The sequence below is a fragment of the Monodelphis domestica genome, chromosome 2 (assembly GCF_027887165.1).
Source record: "Monodelphis domestica isolate mMonDom1 chromosome 2, mMonDom1.pri, whole genome shotgun sequence".
In the NCBI taxonomy this organism is placed as follows: domain Eukaryota; kingdom Metazoa; phylum Chordata; class Mammalia; order Didelphimorphia; family Didelphidae; genus Monodelphis; species Monodelphis domestica.
The window spans coordinates 440,783,162-440,797,148 of NC_077228.1; the positions used below are offsets into that span (position 1 = coordinate 440,783,162).

The 13,987-nt window shown below is 42.1% G+C and overlaps 1 protein-coding gene across 1 annotated transcript in view; it reads right to left on the bottom strand.

The window, feature by feature from the left end:
• Positions 1–11,572: 11,572 nt before the first annotated feature.
• EZR (ezrin) overlaps positions 11,573–13,987 on the bottom strand; it is a 71,601-nt gene continuing 69,186 nt past the window's right edge. The window contains exon 14 of the mRNA XM_007484838.3: positions 11,573–13,261. Coding sequence (XP_007484900.1) covers positions 13,097–13,261 — 165 coding nt within the window. The 3' untranslated portion in view covers positions 11,573–13,096. The remainder of the gene's footprint in view (positions 13,262–13,987) is intronic.

Sequence of the window (13,987 nt, forward strand, 5' to 3'; positions counted from 1 at the left end):
AGCCTCCTGGCCACTCTCAACATTACTTTCTAAATTAATAAATTTCTCTTTCTGTTTTTAAGCTAAGTTTTGGAGTCTTGCTTTCTTGCAAAAGGTACCCTTCCCGAACCCCAGGGGTACATATCTGAACCCCCATAACAGTAGGACAGTCAGCATAGCTAGGCATGTCTGCCATAGTCACAGGTTTGGGTAACTCTTTCAAACAGTAAATGCCCAAGGTGAATCCTGCAGTCAATATTTCTCAAGCATAGTAGAGCCTCAAAAAAGTATGTCATATTAATTGTGTGTGTGTGAGTGTTTTAATGTGCCAAGTCTTTCTTATTGTCATATCTGGAGAGCCTTATCCCCAAACTCATCGAAAAGTACTTGTTTTATTTTATTATAAAGAAAAAACACTTTAAAGACTTGAGAACTCTGACTAAAGCAATGACTAACTCTGATTCTAGAGGACTAAGGATGAAGCACACCACCCACCACTTGATGGGGAGAGAAGATGGAGAATAAGACATATTTTTGGACCCAGTCAATGAAAGAATTTGTTATCTTGACTGTATATTTGTTATAATAGTTCTTTCATTTTCCAGAGATACAGAGTAGTGAAAGAAAGAAAAGACACAAAGAAAGAAGGAAAGAAGGCAGGAAGAGTGAAAGGGGGAGATGATTAAGGTATCTTTTTTCTTTTTTAATGATGGGAGGACAGAAGGCCAGAAAAGCAGAATCTAGCAGAACAACATTCAAAATTACAGATTGTATTTAAAGAGGAAAAAGCTTTGCATAGTAGAAATCTGCAATTTCAGGAACAATCCTCTTTTCTGTTCTACTTACTATGTGCTTGGAAATGACCATTTTATTTGATGTTAAGTTCAGAATAAAAGTTTACCATTTCACATGGTAAGTTTCTTTGGAATACCTTCCTCCCCCCCAAGGTATTTCTTCCTAATATGATCATTTGACATGCCTCTCATACACTCCTCCTTTTCTAATTTGTATCTTGTTTATCCATGTACATATCTGAGCTTTCCTACTAGATTGTAAGCTCTTTTCCTAAGAAAAATCACTAAATTTATTTCTATATTCCCTCTCCCACTCCCAGCATAGTACCTTGCAAATAGTAGGCACTTGGTAATCAGGACAAGGCAACAAAGTGTTTATTAAGCTGTTACTTACTATATATGTGCTAGGTAGGCACTGTGCTAAGTGCTGGGGATACAAACACTAACAAAACTAAAGATAGCCTTTGTCTTCAGGGACTTATATTCTAATGGGGGGAGACAACAACCAAAAGGGAATTAAAGGAAAAGAGGTTTGGGGGATGAAAGTTTAAACCCTTACTTTCTTAGAATTAATACTAAGTATTGGTTCCAAGGCAGAAGAGTGATTAAATGACTTGCCCTGGGTTACACAGCTAGGAAATATCTGAGGTCGAATTTGAACCCAGGACCTCCTGTCTCTAGGCCTGACTCTCCATCCATTCAGCCACCTAGCTACTTCTGAATATAGTTCTGAAACCCAGAAAGTCAGTAGCTGTCTCGGTCAGGGTCCAGCCTCATTCACAACTCCAGGGTTCCCGCCAGGTGGCAAAAGATCAGCCAAAATAAATAAAATAAAATAAAATAAATAACAAAAGGAAGACAGCTTAATCATAATGGCCATGGGACTGCTTTGCATATCAGCTGCTCTGACATTCCCAGGTCTGGGATTTATTTTTATGCCCATTTTCTTGGCATACAGGTATACAAAATCAAAGAGATAATTGGAAAAGTGATACATTAACTTTTTTTTTTTAATATATTTTATTTGATCATTTCCAAGCATTATTCGTTAAAGACATAGATCATTTTCTTTTCCTCCCCCCCACCCCCCATAGCCGACGCGTAAGTCCACTGGGCATTAGATGTTTTCTTATACATTAACTTTTAACAAATCACTTGATTAACATTCTATATTTTTGTATTGTGATTAAAGACAGAATAAAGGTTGCACACAAGATAAATGATTTCGTCACAGGTGGCTTACTAGGGAATTTGAGTTACTGCTTTGTGTAATTGAGTCACTGAGGCATATTGAAGCTTAGTGTACCTGTACTGTACCTGTACGTATTGTATGGGCCTCTATGAATGATTTGTGTGCTGGCTTCATGAGAAAGTTTTGGGCTTGGCCTGTAGCTGCGGTTTTGCTGGGAATTATGTACCTAAGTAAAAGTTAACCCATGATAGTCTTTTGGGATTGGATTTGAGGGTCTGATCTTTTGTTGATGTTTTGGGGAACAAGGGTACAGGTGTTTTGCTCTTGCATTATATCTTTTGAGACTAGGGGGAATAATAATATGTCAATTCATAGGTAAGGGGCATTGATGAAAGAAGTCATGCAAGGGGGATAGAGTGGGCAGTCACATCTTGCCAAGGACCACTCTGTGGTCTCCCCAGCTACCACACGTGACTCTGTCAAGGATGGCCCCCAGCAAGTAGCAAAGCCAGGAGGGAAATAAAGGTCACCCAACCTTGGCCCCTCTCCAAAATGGAGTACCTGAAAGGAACTGAGCAATGAGAAAAGGGCCCTGCATGTGCCCCAGGTCTAAGGCAGGTTCCAAAGTTTCACAAATAGTTCACTGAGTGACTGATTGAGTGAATATCCTGAATACTAACCACTAGAAAAAAAAATGACAATAACTAACAAATAATGTCCTAGAGCTGGGATTCAGGTTTGTTCCCTCTCTGGGCAAGGAGAGGAGACATCTTTCTAACTCTGTAAGATTACACAATTGCCAAGAGTCTGATGTGGCTTGCTTTAAAGAAACTAGAAGCAGGCAGAGCCTTAACTAACACTAGGCAAATGGAGCTTTGTCCCAAGGTAGAGTACTTCCTCCCTAGGAGGGGAAGGGCATACTTCCTTCCTATGGCATCCGAATTTCTTCTCTGTGTTGACACATCGCCTCAATCTTAGTATCTTGCCTCATGTTCTTTTGCTGGCCCATGCTTTTAGGAAGCATATCTGCCTCCCCTGTGTGCCTAGCTCTCTGGTTCCCTTCTCCTAGGCCTGTCATCCCCCTTTTCATTCTCTAGCAAATGAATGAATAAATTAAAAAAGCATTTATTAGGTGCTCACTATGTGCCATGAACTGTGCCAAGACCTGGAGCTACAAATATGAAAGTGAGAATGTTCATCATGTCTTCATATTGGTTTTGTAAAACCCATACCTTCTGTCTTAGTATCAGTTCTAAGACAGAAGAGCTACAAGGGCTAGATAATAGTGGTTAAGTGACTTGCCCAGGGTCACCTGGTAAAGAAGTATATGAGGATGGATTTGAAACCTGGTCCTTCTGACTCCAGGCCTGACACTGTATCCTCTGTGCTAACTAGCTGCCCCAAAGAGTTTACATTTAATACTTTGTTTGTGTCTGTATTAGCCAGACTTGATTCAAGCCAATTTCCTATTAGTTTACGTTTGACATTAAAATGATCATTCATAGGTCATTCACAGTTAACAAAAGGATATTTGCTTGCATATTGCATGTGGGTGAATATTATATAAGAAAATACATCAAGGGTGTCATCAACTGATTCACCTAAAGAAAACTCTCCTGACTGAGTTGTTCATCATGATCAGATGTTAATGTGGCCCCTGGAGCTCCTTGTGGCTGTTTCATACTTGGGCCATGACCACATATGAAATGTGGTCAAGTGATGTCAACAGCCCGAATCTTAAGTCCTCTGAGTCAATAACTGCTCTAGAACAGCTCGGGGACTTAAGTACATTGCTCCCACTAAAAGGGAAGACAACCTATATGGGGGAGTATTGGTCAGAGAAAGGGTCCTTGATTTGGGAAGTCATAGAAATCGTGAGTGGAACAAATGGACATGACTGACAGATAGACAGATGGCACATAGCTAGATAGTTAGGAGGATGGATGGATAGATAGATGAATGGATGGATGGATGGACTGAAGAATGGACGGATGGATGGGTGGGGGAGTGGGGAGGGTAGAGAGCTAACTAGATAGGTAGATAGATAGCTGGATATGTTAAGTTGGAAAAATACAGAACCACTAACGTAGTCATAAAACCAAATCTTTAATCAGGAAAGAGACAAGTCCTTAATATTTGGCTCCCACGTAAAATCAAGTGCTTGAAAATCTCAGAGCCAAAGGCTCTGGGACTCTGGGAACAGTGTCTCTGAGAGAATCCCAGTCAGATGATTCTCCAAAGAACTATAGAACATGGGGATCTTATATACCTTTTGGGGAGCTAAAGACAGGGAAGTATGATTGATTGGCTTTATAATGGTTACAAGGAAATGAGAAGTTCAAGACAGGATTATCAGGGAGAGGCTGATGCTTTACAATGGATACTAGAGAAAGAGAGGACTTTGATACAATGGGAGAAACATTTTATTATATCTACTAGTCCCAAATAAACTGGGATCATTAAGTACTTTAAGGTCTATTATTCAGTCTGAAACAAGGTCAGTCTGGGACTTCCCTTAAGGTATGTTCCCAAGGGACAGGGGCAAACTTGGGGGTCCCAAAAACCCAGTTGACAGATGGATAGATGGATGGATGGATGGATGGATGGATGGATGGATGGATGGATGGGAGGGTGGGTGGATAGGTAGACAGATAGCTAGACAACTAGACAAATAGATAGACGGAGGCATAAAACGCTTAAGTGCTAATCACTGTGTACTAAGAACTGGGAATACAAACAACAAAAAAAAGATAGCCCCTGTCCTCAGAGAACTTACATTCTAGTGAATGAAGACAACATATAAAAAGGGAGCTGAAATACTGCAAGGAATATGGAAAGGGAGAGAGAATGAAGGAGAGATCCTTCCTCTACCTGGTGACTTGTCCTGACTCATGAGACTGGGTGACTGATGCCCTGAAAAGGCTGGCATCTTCACGCACCTGACACCCACAAGGAAGCCAGATTTGCAAAACCTGATTGAAAGAGTGGGATTGCCTGGGATTGGGGAGAACCAAAGCCCAACCTTGACTCTAATACTAATCTTAGGTCTCCGCTTCCTTCTCTGTAAAAAGGGCTGAGTGAAGTGGTCTCTGAGGTCCCTTCCAGCTCTAATAGTCTGTAACTCTGAGATTCAAGCTCCATTCATACTCAGGCTTAACTGATTAGAGTTGAATGAGCCTTCCACATGACAATTCCCTTCTCTGGGATCTCAGAGTCCTCTGCAAAATCCAGAAGTTGGAATAGAAGCAACGAGAGTGCTGCAGGGGATAATCTAGAACCAGGAATCTGGCCTCAGAAACTTTCTAGCTGGGTGACTCTGGAAAAGTCTGGCTCAGTTGCCTCATCTGTAACGCAGAGATAATAATAGCACCCACCTCCCAGGGTTTTGTGAGGACAAAATACTGTGTTTGTAAAGCATTATAGAAATGCTGGCTACGATTTATGAAATGACCCCTAGAAATCCATCCAGATCTAACATGATGCTTTGAGGTTTTGGGGGGGTGGGGTTAGCTTCAAGGACCTGGCTGCTATAAATAAACATTTACACACTCTCCCCTAGTAATCAGGGAAGTGTGAAGAAACAACTAATTATTCTTGATAACTAGGTGCTTAGGTCTATCAATAGGAAGCCACATAATGGTCTTCTTCTACCTAGGAGAGAGGTGGGTAGCATCCCTGTTGTGGGGTTCAGGAAGGATACCTTTTGCGAGAATGCAAGATCTGAAACTTGGCTTAAAAATAAAGAGAAATTTATTAATTTGGAAAGTAATGTTGAATCTGACCAGAAGGCAGCTTCGATAGAAGCTGCTTCCTAGGTGGAACAGCATGGGGGGAAGAGCAGCTCCTCAGGAGGACAGGAAGACAGCAGGAGTGGAGCAGGGTTGCTCCCCATTGCCTCAATTCTGGGGGTTTTATATTCTTTTACAGTAGTGAGGGCTTGACTCTGGAGGGAGGGGATGGGGGAGGAGGTTTGCCCAAGAGCATGGGGGTGGTTCTCATGATTTGGAGGATGTATGAATGAGGTGTGTCTCTTTGGCCATCTCTATTCAATGGGGTGATCCAAGCAGGATAATCTTCCAGGTCAGGTGTTTTGGGTTGGGAGGGCCTGAGGGAGCAGAGGAATTTCCCTGATAATAGTTTGCCCAGTTTCTGGGGGTACAATGCCCATGCCATCCCTAACAGTGATCTTGTCTCTAAATCTATACATTAATGCTTCTCCTCCTCCCCTCACCTCCTGGTAATTGTTTATTTATGGCTTTTGTTTTAGGTACAAAAATCCCTATTTACTACTCTGACAAAATGCTAATGTCCATCCAATTCCTCAAGCATCCAAACAAATCAGTGCTTAGCAAAGTGCCTGGCATGATTTAGGACTAAAGAAGGCTCAGCTGGGAGGAAAAATGCCGGGCGCTAGTAGTGATGGATAGACACCAATCACACTCTAGTCTGAATCATCTGGGCAGCTCTTTAGACTCAATATAATATAATGGGTATGCATGACAGGGTGGGGGAAGTGTAGAGAATGGGACATGTGGTCCTGTTGTCAGACACCAAACCAGCTGCCATATCTGTTCCAAAACACTTTCATACCTACTATTTTAGAATTATTACTTTGTATTTTTTCCAAGGCAGAAGAGTGGTAAGAGGTAGGCAATAGGGATTAAGTGACTTGCCCAGGGTCACACAGCTAGGAAGCATCTAAGGCCAAATTTGAACCCAAGACTTTTAATCTCTGGGCATGGCTCTCCATCCACTGAGCCACCAAGTAAGGGAATATTTAGATCAGTAATGCTGACGATGTTGAAGGCTCACAAAATGTGTGTGGCTGGCATGAGAGGTTCTGGGTAACGGTTGCTCTGACAGCTGCCTTTTGAACTAGAGATGCTCAAAGCTCATTGCATGGTACTCAGGATTTAAGCCCTTCCTCAGGCTCTCAAAGCTTCTCCAGGGCTGTGTGCTGTGTCTTCCCCTTCTTTGCACCTCCAGAGCAGCCTTGGACACAGCGAGGGTTCAGTAACTGCTCCGATGAATGGCAGACCCCTGGGAGCCCAGGAACTTATCTTTGAGATCTTCTCTACTGGCCTGGGCCCCTGGCACCAGTGTTGCTCCTACGGTCAAAAATACCTCCCCCTCTTGGGTTTCAGGATGCCAATATTCACCCTTGCAGCAAACAGGCAGGTTCTCATCTCATGGTTCAAATGCATTTGGCTAGCTGGGTCTGCCTCTGACCATGGCCCAACTTCTACTTTATGGAATCCCTCCCTTTTCCTTAAAGATGCTCCACAATCACCAACTTCTACTAGAACTTTTCCCTGAGTCTCTACCAGAGTCCTAGGGGGGCGGCTGGATGGCGAGCCAGACCTAGAGACAAAGATCCTGGGTTCAAATGTGGTCTCAGACACTTCCTAGCTGTGTGACCCTGGGCAAGTCACTTGACCCCCATTGTCTAGCCCTTACTGCTTAGAACTAATACATAGTATTGATTCTAAGACAGAAGCTAAGGGTTTAAAAAAAAAAACACCCCCCAAAACTACTCAAGTCCTGTCCCAAACTAGCTTAATTTGCCTTCTTGTTTATTGGACACTTGCTGTCATTGTCTCCTATCAGCACAGACACCCTCTAAGAGCAGCCGCTGGTTTTCTCCTTGGTGCCTGCCACACAGCTACTTAATGAATGAATGAATGCTTGCTGGTTGATTGATTGACTGAGTATTTTAATAAGTGCGTCCCCTCCCCTTCCAGCCTTGCAGAGACAGCAAAATGAATGCCACTTGGCATTCCATCCCGTGCTCCCTGGCCAAGGTTGATTATCTCCAGAGCTCAAGTAAAAACATCAACCATAAATGCTGAATTGTCAAATCCCAACAGCAAGACTTCCCTGGTTAGCTGGGCTCCAGCAGGGCGCCCCGTGGGAGGGGAATGAGGCGAACCGCTCTGAGGGAAGGAGACTATGGCGGGACCCCGAGAGCCACACAGATCCTTAATCTCCCGTGAAGGAGAATTTGTGTCCAAGGATAAATCTCCAGATTAGGACTAGAGGTCGAGTAACAGGTTTAATGAGATCACAGAGTCCCCGGCTGCACTCCAGTCCTGCAGGATTTCCATTCTAGTTCACATGGCTCCACATGCTCTTTCGTAATAGACTTAGCAATATATTGAAATGTTTTCCTGTTTTGCAATCAGGAATAACCGCCTACACACAGGACCAGGGACGGGAGGCAGCTCTCCCTGTACCCTTTACGGTCCTTAGGGTTGGACTGTTTCCGGGACACCGACACCCTCGGAGTTTCCTTGCCCCGGGGGGAAAGGTGGTTGTCTCATCCTCCAATACCCCCCCCCCCCAAAGCAAAAATGGCAATCTCCAGCTGAAGTGCTCCTTTGTCCTCAGTGGGGTGACCCACTTCTTAGCTGAAGCCTCTTTTGACTTCAATGATCTACATTTTGAAGTCTTTTAACCTTTCTGAGTCCGTTTTACACAATGAAGGTAGTGATTCATGAGAAGAGTGCTTTGCAAACTGTAAATGGACGTTATGGTTATTATTATTATTATCAACAATAATGATGTAATGACATTTTTTTTCAATAGCAGGTTACTTGCTTCTATGGCAACTGACCTGCCAAAAATGGTTATCTCAAAGCTTAATGCCTATTAACTAAGGGATAATACAGCAAAGTATTTAAACAATTTAAATTACTTAAATCTTCTAAAGAAAAAAAACCTAACCACCCCTCCACCAATCCTGATCTACCCATGAGTTATAGTATTCACTTTTGGTTTGGGGGGGGGGGGTTGGCTATTAAAGGATTTTTTTAATTAAAAAAAAAAGTGAAAACGCTAATTCCCACTCTTTTCTCTCAACCCACATGAACGGCAATTCAGAAATTATTTCATAAAGGGAACAAAGACATCCAAGAAGAACTTGATTAAGTGAAAATGATAAGCCGCTTTGGGAAAGAATGTTATTCCCTAGAAATATGGCCTTGGTCTGTTCAAGGAAATGGTTGCAGCGGGGAACCCCAGGGAGCATTCAGTATCATTTCCCCCTCCCCTCCTACTTCCTGAAGAATCAATCAATGCACTATTTTGTTCCTCTTCTTTCTTACACCAATCTTGTTGTAATAAGTGCCTTAAAATGAAGGGCTTTCCTTTTTTTTTTAAACCCTTACCTTCCATCTTGGAGTCAAAACTGTGTATTGGCTCCAAGGCAGAAGAGTGGCAAGGGCTAGGCAATGGGGGTCAAGTGACTTGCCCAGGGTCACACAGATGGCTTTTCTATGGAGAAAGAATTCCCAAAGCAAATTCTAAGGGCATACAAAAAGGTTAATAATGGCTTTTTTGAGGTGGCAAAACTGGAAGCTAAGGGGTTGTTGTTCACCTAGTTCAGTCATGTCTGACTTACCCTTCATGACCCCATTTGAGGTTTTCATGGGAAAAATATTGAAGTAGTTTGCCATTTCCTTTTCCAGCTGAGTAAACTGAGGCAAGTGTAGCTGAGTGGCTTGCCCAGTACCACCCAACTAGGAAATGTCTGAAACCAGATTCAAACTCTGCCAGAGGAGTCTGCCTGATATTGACTTAAAGGAAGCCAGTAGGCAGAGATAAGGAGTGAGAGCATTCCAGACAGGGAAATAACCAGAACCTTAGGTACTCTTCTGGCTATGGCACCTCGCTGCCTTATCTAAACAAGTCAGTTGTAAGCTAAGGTAGCCTTCCCATTCCCAAAAGGGATACTAATACATGATGCATCAATTAAAAAAATTTTTTGTTCTGGACCAGACCTATTATTTTAGACATATAGAAGTCTTGGTGATAAAAAAAACAAAACACTTCCCTCAAGCATTGTGGATCTGCTGATGCTGCCAAGCCAAGGAGTCTTCTCAGATTAAATAAACCACCCTACAGAGCTCCTCCCAGTGACCTCTACTGCCAAAGTCACAAGCACACCAAATGCCACCAAGAGCCTCACAGGAAGTGACACAAAATATATAGGCAGCTCTTTACATCACTTCCTGTGTCTCACATGTACCAATGATGGCTTAAGATTGGCTCAGGACAGACAGCCCAAGGGATCAAGTCAGTTGTTTCTGATTTGTCACTTGCCAGCACATGCTGGTCATAGGCTATTCTCCCCCCACATCCTTATCCTTAAGTGGGGGTGTATACATTCCTGGTTGCTAGATTTCTAAAGACTAAGCAGGGTGGAGTAAATCTAAAATTCAGAGAGAGCTAGATGGGACCAAAGAGCCCAAGTCCAACTCCCCTATTTTATAGATGAGGAAACTGAGGCACAAAGAGGCAAAGTGAGGGAATTACAGATTTATAGCTAGAAGGGTGCACAGATCATGGAACCCACACACTATTTAGAAAATAAGTGACATTTATTATTACCCACAGCCAGTATAGGACCAAAGAAAGACTTCAACCCACATTTTTTTGACTCTTCAAGGCCAGATCTTTATCAACTTAAACGATGCTATTCCTCAGGTATCTATGGCCAAGAAGCATTAATTGGAAAAAAAACTAACAGGTAAATAAGACCAAACATCTTGTCTTATTCAGGCAACCCCAACTTAGGTATAAATCTATCTTTCTAAGTAATAGGGATTGAGGAGGCTAGGTGGCTCAGTGGAAAGGGAGCCACACCTGGAGACCAGAGATGCCAAGGTCAAATCTGGTTTCAGAAATTTCCTACCTGTGTGACCCTGGACAGTTAGAAGTAATTTTATAAGTCTTTTCTTACATGTATCTAACTTAAACAATTGTTGATGAGTGAAAAGGATGCAGTCAATAACCCTCTTGTCCCTGACTTGTTTTCGCAGGTCAGATGCTTCCACCATACCTTCAGCAAACCCATCGGGAAGAATTTCAGTAAATATAAACGGTGGCTGATGTCACTATGCAATGACCAAATGGGGAAAGTGACAGAAGCCCAAAGTAACTTTATTGTAGATACTTGGAAAAGGATACATTTTTCTGAGTATTTAATCGACAATGCTGTGGAAGGCTCTTTGTAGGGACCATTTTTCCTACTTTGAGCCACTTTTTCACTTTCACTTTCAATTGGAAATGTTACCTTAAAAACTACATTTCCCAGGAGCCCATTGACGTCCTATTGTTACCTACTTCCTATAGACAGCTATGCAATGAGAATTAAGTGACTTGCCCAGGGACACATTTGAACCCAGAACTTCCCATCTCCAGGCCTGGTTCTCTATCTATTGAGCTACCTTGCTGCCTCATGCGAAGCACCTCATTTGATCCTCACAACATCTTGAGCAGTAGGTGCTATTATTATCCTAATTTTACAGACAAGGAAACTGAGGCAAAGCAGAGATTAAGTTCTTCCCCCATTGGAGGTCCGATGGCAAGAACCAGAAAACCCTTCCTTGTGTGTGCCATAGTGCTGTAGAGGGAAAGTGTTTTTGCAGGCACGGATTTGAAGGGATGGTCCCCAAAGATCTTTTCCACCTCCGAATTCTGTGCTTGACACATACATCCCAACCCAGCTTGGTGCAATGCCTCAGGGGCTGCCAGTATTTGATGAAAACTAGACTCTAGTCAAGCAAAAGGACTCCCTTCTTCCCACAATATGCAAGTAAACATCAAATGCTATGCATCACCTTGCAGATCTTTTATTTTCGTGTACGCGGTGCAGAAGATGTCTGCATGATGTTTTCACTTGGGAAAAAAGACAAAAGCTTAAGGAGGAAGTTGGTGAGGAAGCAGGGTGGACAGTGTACCCCCAGACACGCTGATGGATTGGAAAAGAGGACATAGTGATGTTTTCCTTGTGACAATACAAAGATGATAAAGCAGGATTCAACAGTCCCTTCATGGTTGGAGTCTGAATTGTTATTCATCAACATCGTCTTTTAAAAAAATTAAAAGCTCTGTTAGAAAAAAAGTGAAGTGTTTATATATATATATATGCATGTATGTATACTGAATCACATGCAAGAAAAGCACAATAAAAAAATCATTTTACAAATGTGATCACATTGAGTAATCAGTCTCGTGACTGCCATCACAGTACATTCGATTTAAGTACCTTGTCTAAATGTTTTTTTCATATTAATTCCTTTATTATTCTGTAAAAGGTAACAAAATATACAGAACAAAACTTTTCCCTTTTTTAAACTAACGTTACAACCCATGTTTATTATCACTTATATTTATATATAAATACTACACTCTATAGCTGATCATTAATTAAGTCAGAGTATAACACATTAGGTGTAGAGAAGTTCAAAGTAAACCTAGCTGTCATGCAAAATAAGGTATCAGAGTGTGTTCCTATATTGTTCCTTCTGAGTGATCACTGCAGGAATGTTTCTTAACTAAGAAGGGAGAAAAAGAGACCATGGTGGGGAAGGAGGGCCTTTTCTTTTTTAAGACCAATCTTTTAAAATGAGCACTTTAGGAACATACATTTACAAAGATGGATCTTCCATAGAATGAAAACTGAATCAGGCACTTCTTAAGCTAATTTCTTTGAAGAGGGAGGAGAGGAAGAGGGAAGTGGGGGGAGAGAGAGAGAAAGAGGGAGAGAGAGAGAAGAGGGAGAGAAAGAGAGACAGAGAGAGAGAGAAAGAGGGAGAGAGAGAGAGAGAGAGAAAGAGGGAGAGAGAAGAGGGAGAGAAAGAGAAAGAGGAGAGAGGAGAGAGAGAAAGAGGAGAGAGGAGAGAGACAGAGAGAGAAAGAGAGAGAGAGAGAGAGAGAGAGAGAGAGAGAGAGAGAGAGAGAGAGAATCAAGTATGGCACCGTGACTGGCTACAATGTGGTTTTCTTTAATTACACTCAATCCTGATGCATCACACATGCCAGCATGAAATGCTATTCCTTTACCAGGCTTTATAGATGCTTATTCTCAATCGATTCTGCTCCAGACCTGTTTGGCACTAGGATACAAACAGGAAATTCTCTAGGCATCCCCCCAACCCCACACCACTTCCCAGCCCCCAGAATATTCCCACTGAATAATTATTCTCTCTCAGTCAGAGAACCTGGAATATTGTAGGGAGTTTCTGGATTTATAGAATACTAAAAAATAGACATATTTGTATGTGTCATACAGTGACCCCCTCAGAAAAGTCAATGTGTTCAGATCTGCCTTTCCCCACAGTCCTCATTTTTACATAGCTTCAAACTCATCGATTCTCTGCTTTGTGTTCCCCTGTCGAATCTGTCTCAGAGTCTTGTACTTGTCCCGTCCTTGTCTCATGTTCTCGTTGTGGATGATGTCATTGTGGGTCCTCTTATTCTCATCCCTGGCCTGGGACAGCTCATTTGTCAGTGTCTGAAATATGAAGAAACACGGCGAGGAATTTAATGACAACCCAGATGAAGACACACGCAGTGCTTTGGGGTCTGCAAAACATCACATCTAATTCTTGCAAATGAGCTGTGGTGGAAGGGATTATTTACATCACTTGTGACAGGAGGAAACTCAGATGAAAGGACTTGCTTAGGGCTGGGTAGCTGGTGATCAAGGCAGTATTTGAATCGAGGTTTTTCTGACTCCCAGGTATGGGGATGCTGCCCCTCTAAAAGATCTAAACACGGCAGCTGACTTTTAAACCACCCAGATGAGCTTTATTATTCTGTAAAAGGTAACAAAACATTCCATTTTTTAAACTAGCTCTGGCTCTTGGGGAATGAGAAAGAAGGAGGAAAAGCAGAAGCCACTGTTAATGTGGGAATAGATTGCTACTGCTCTGTATATTATTTTCACCAGCCCAAAAGCAATTGCATTTGCTAGATTCCAAGAGGAGTAAGGCTTACAGGCAGAGGGAAAAAGTGGGACTATTGAATAGGATGTCAAATGTGGTTGGGTTGATTTAGGGGAATTGTCTTTCCTTCTTTTCCCCCTATTATTTAAAAAAACTTTTACCTTTTTAAAAAGCATTTCCCTTCCCATTTCTTTCAAAATGTATATTTTCAGAAAAAAGATTTGATCTTTTAAAATCTTTGTTATAATGAATTATGAAAACTGGATAACTGGATAATACATATATTTGGAGAC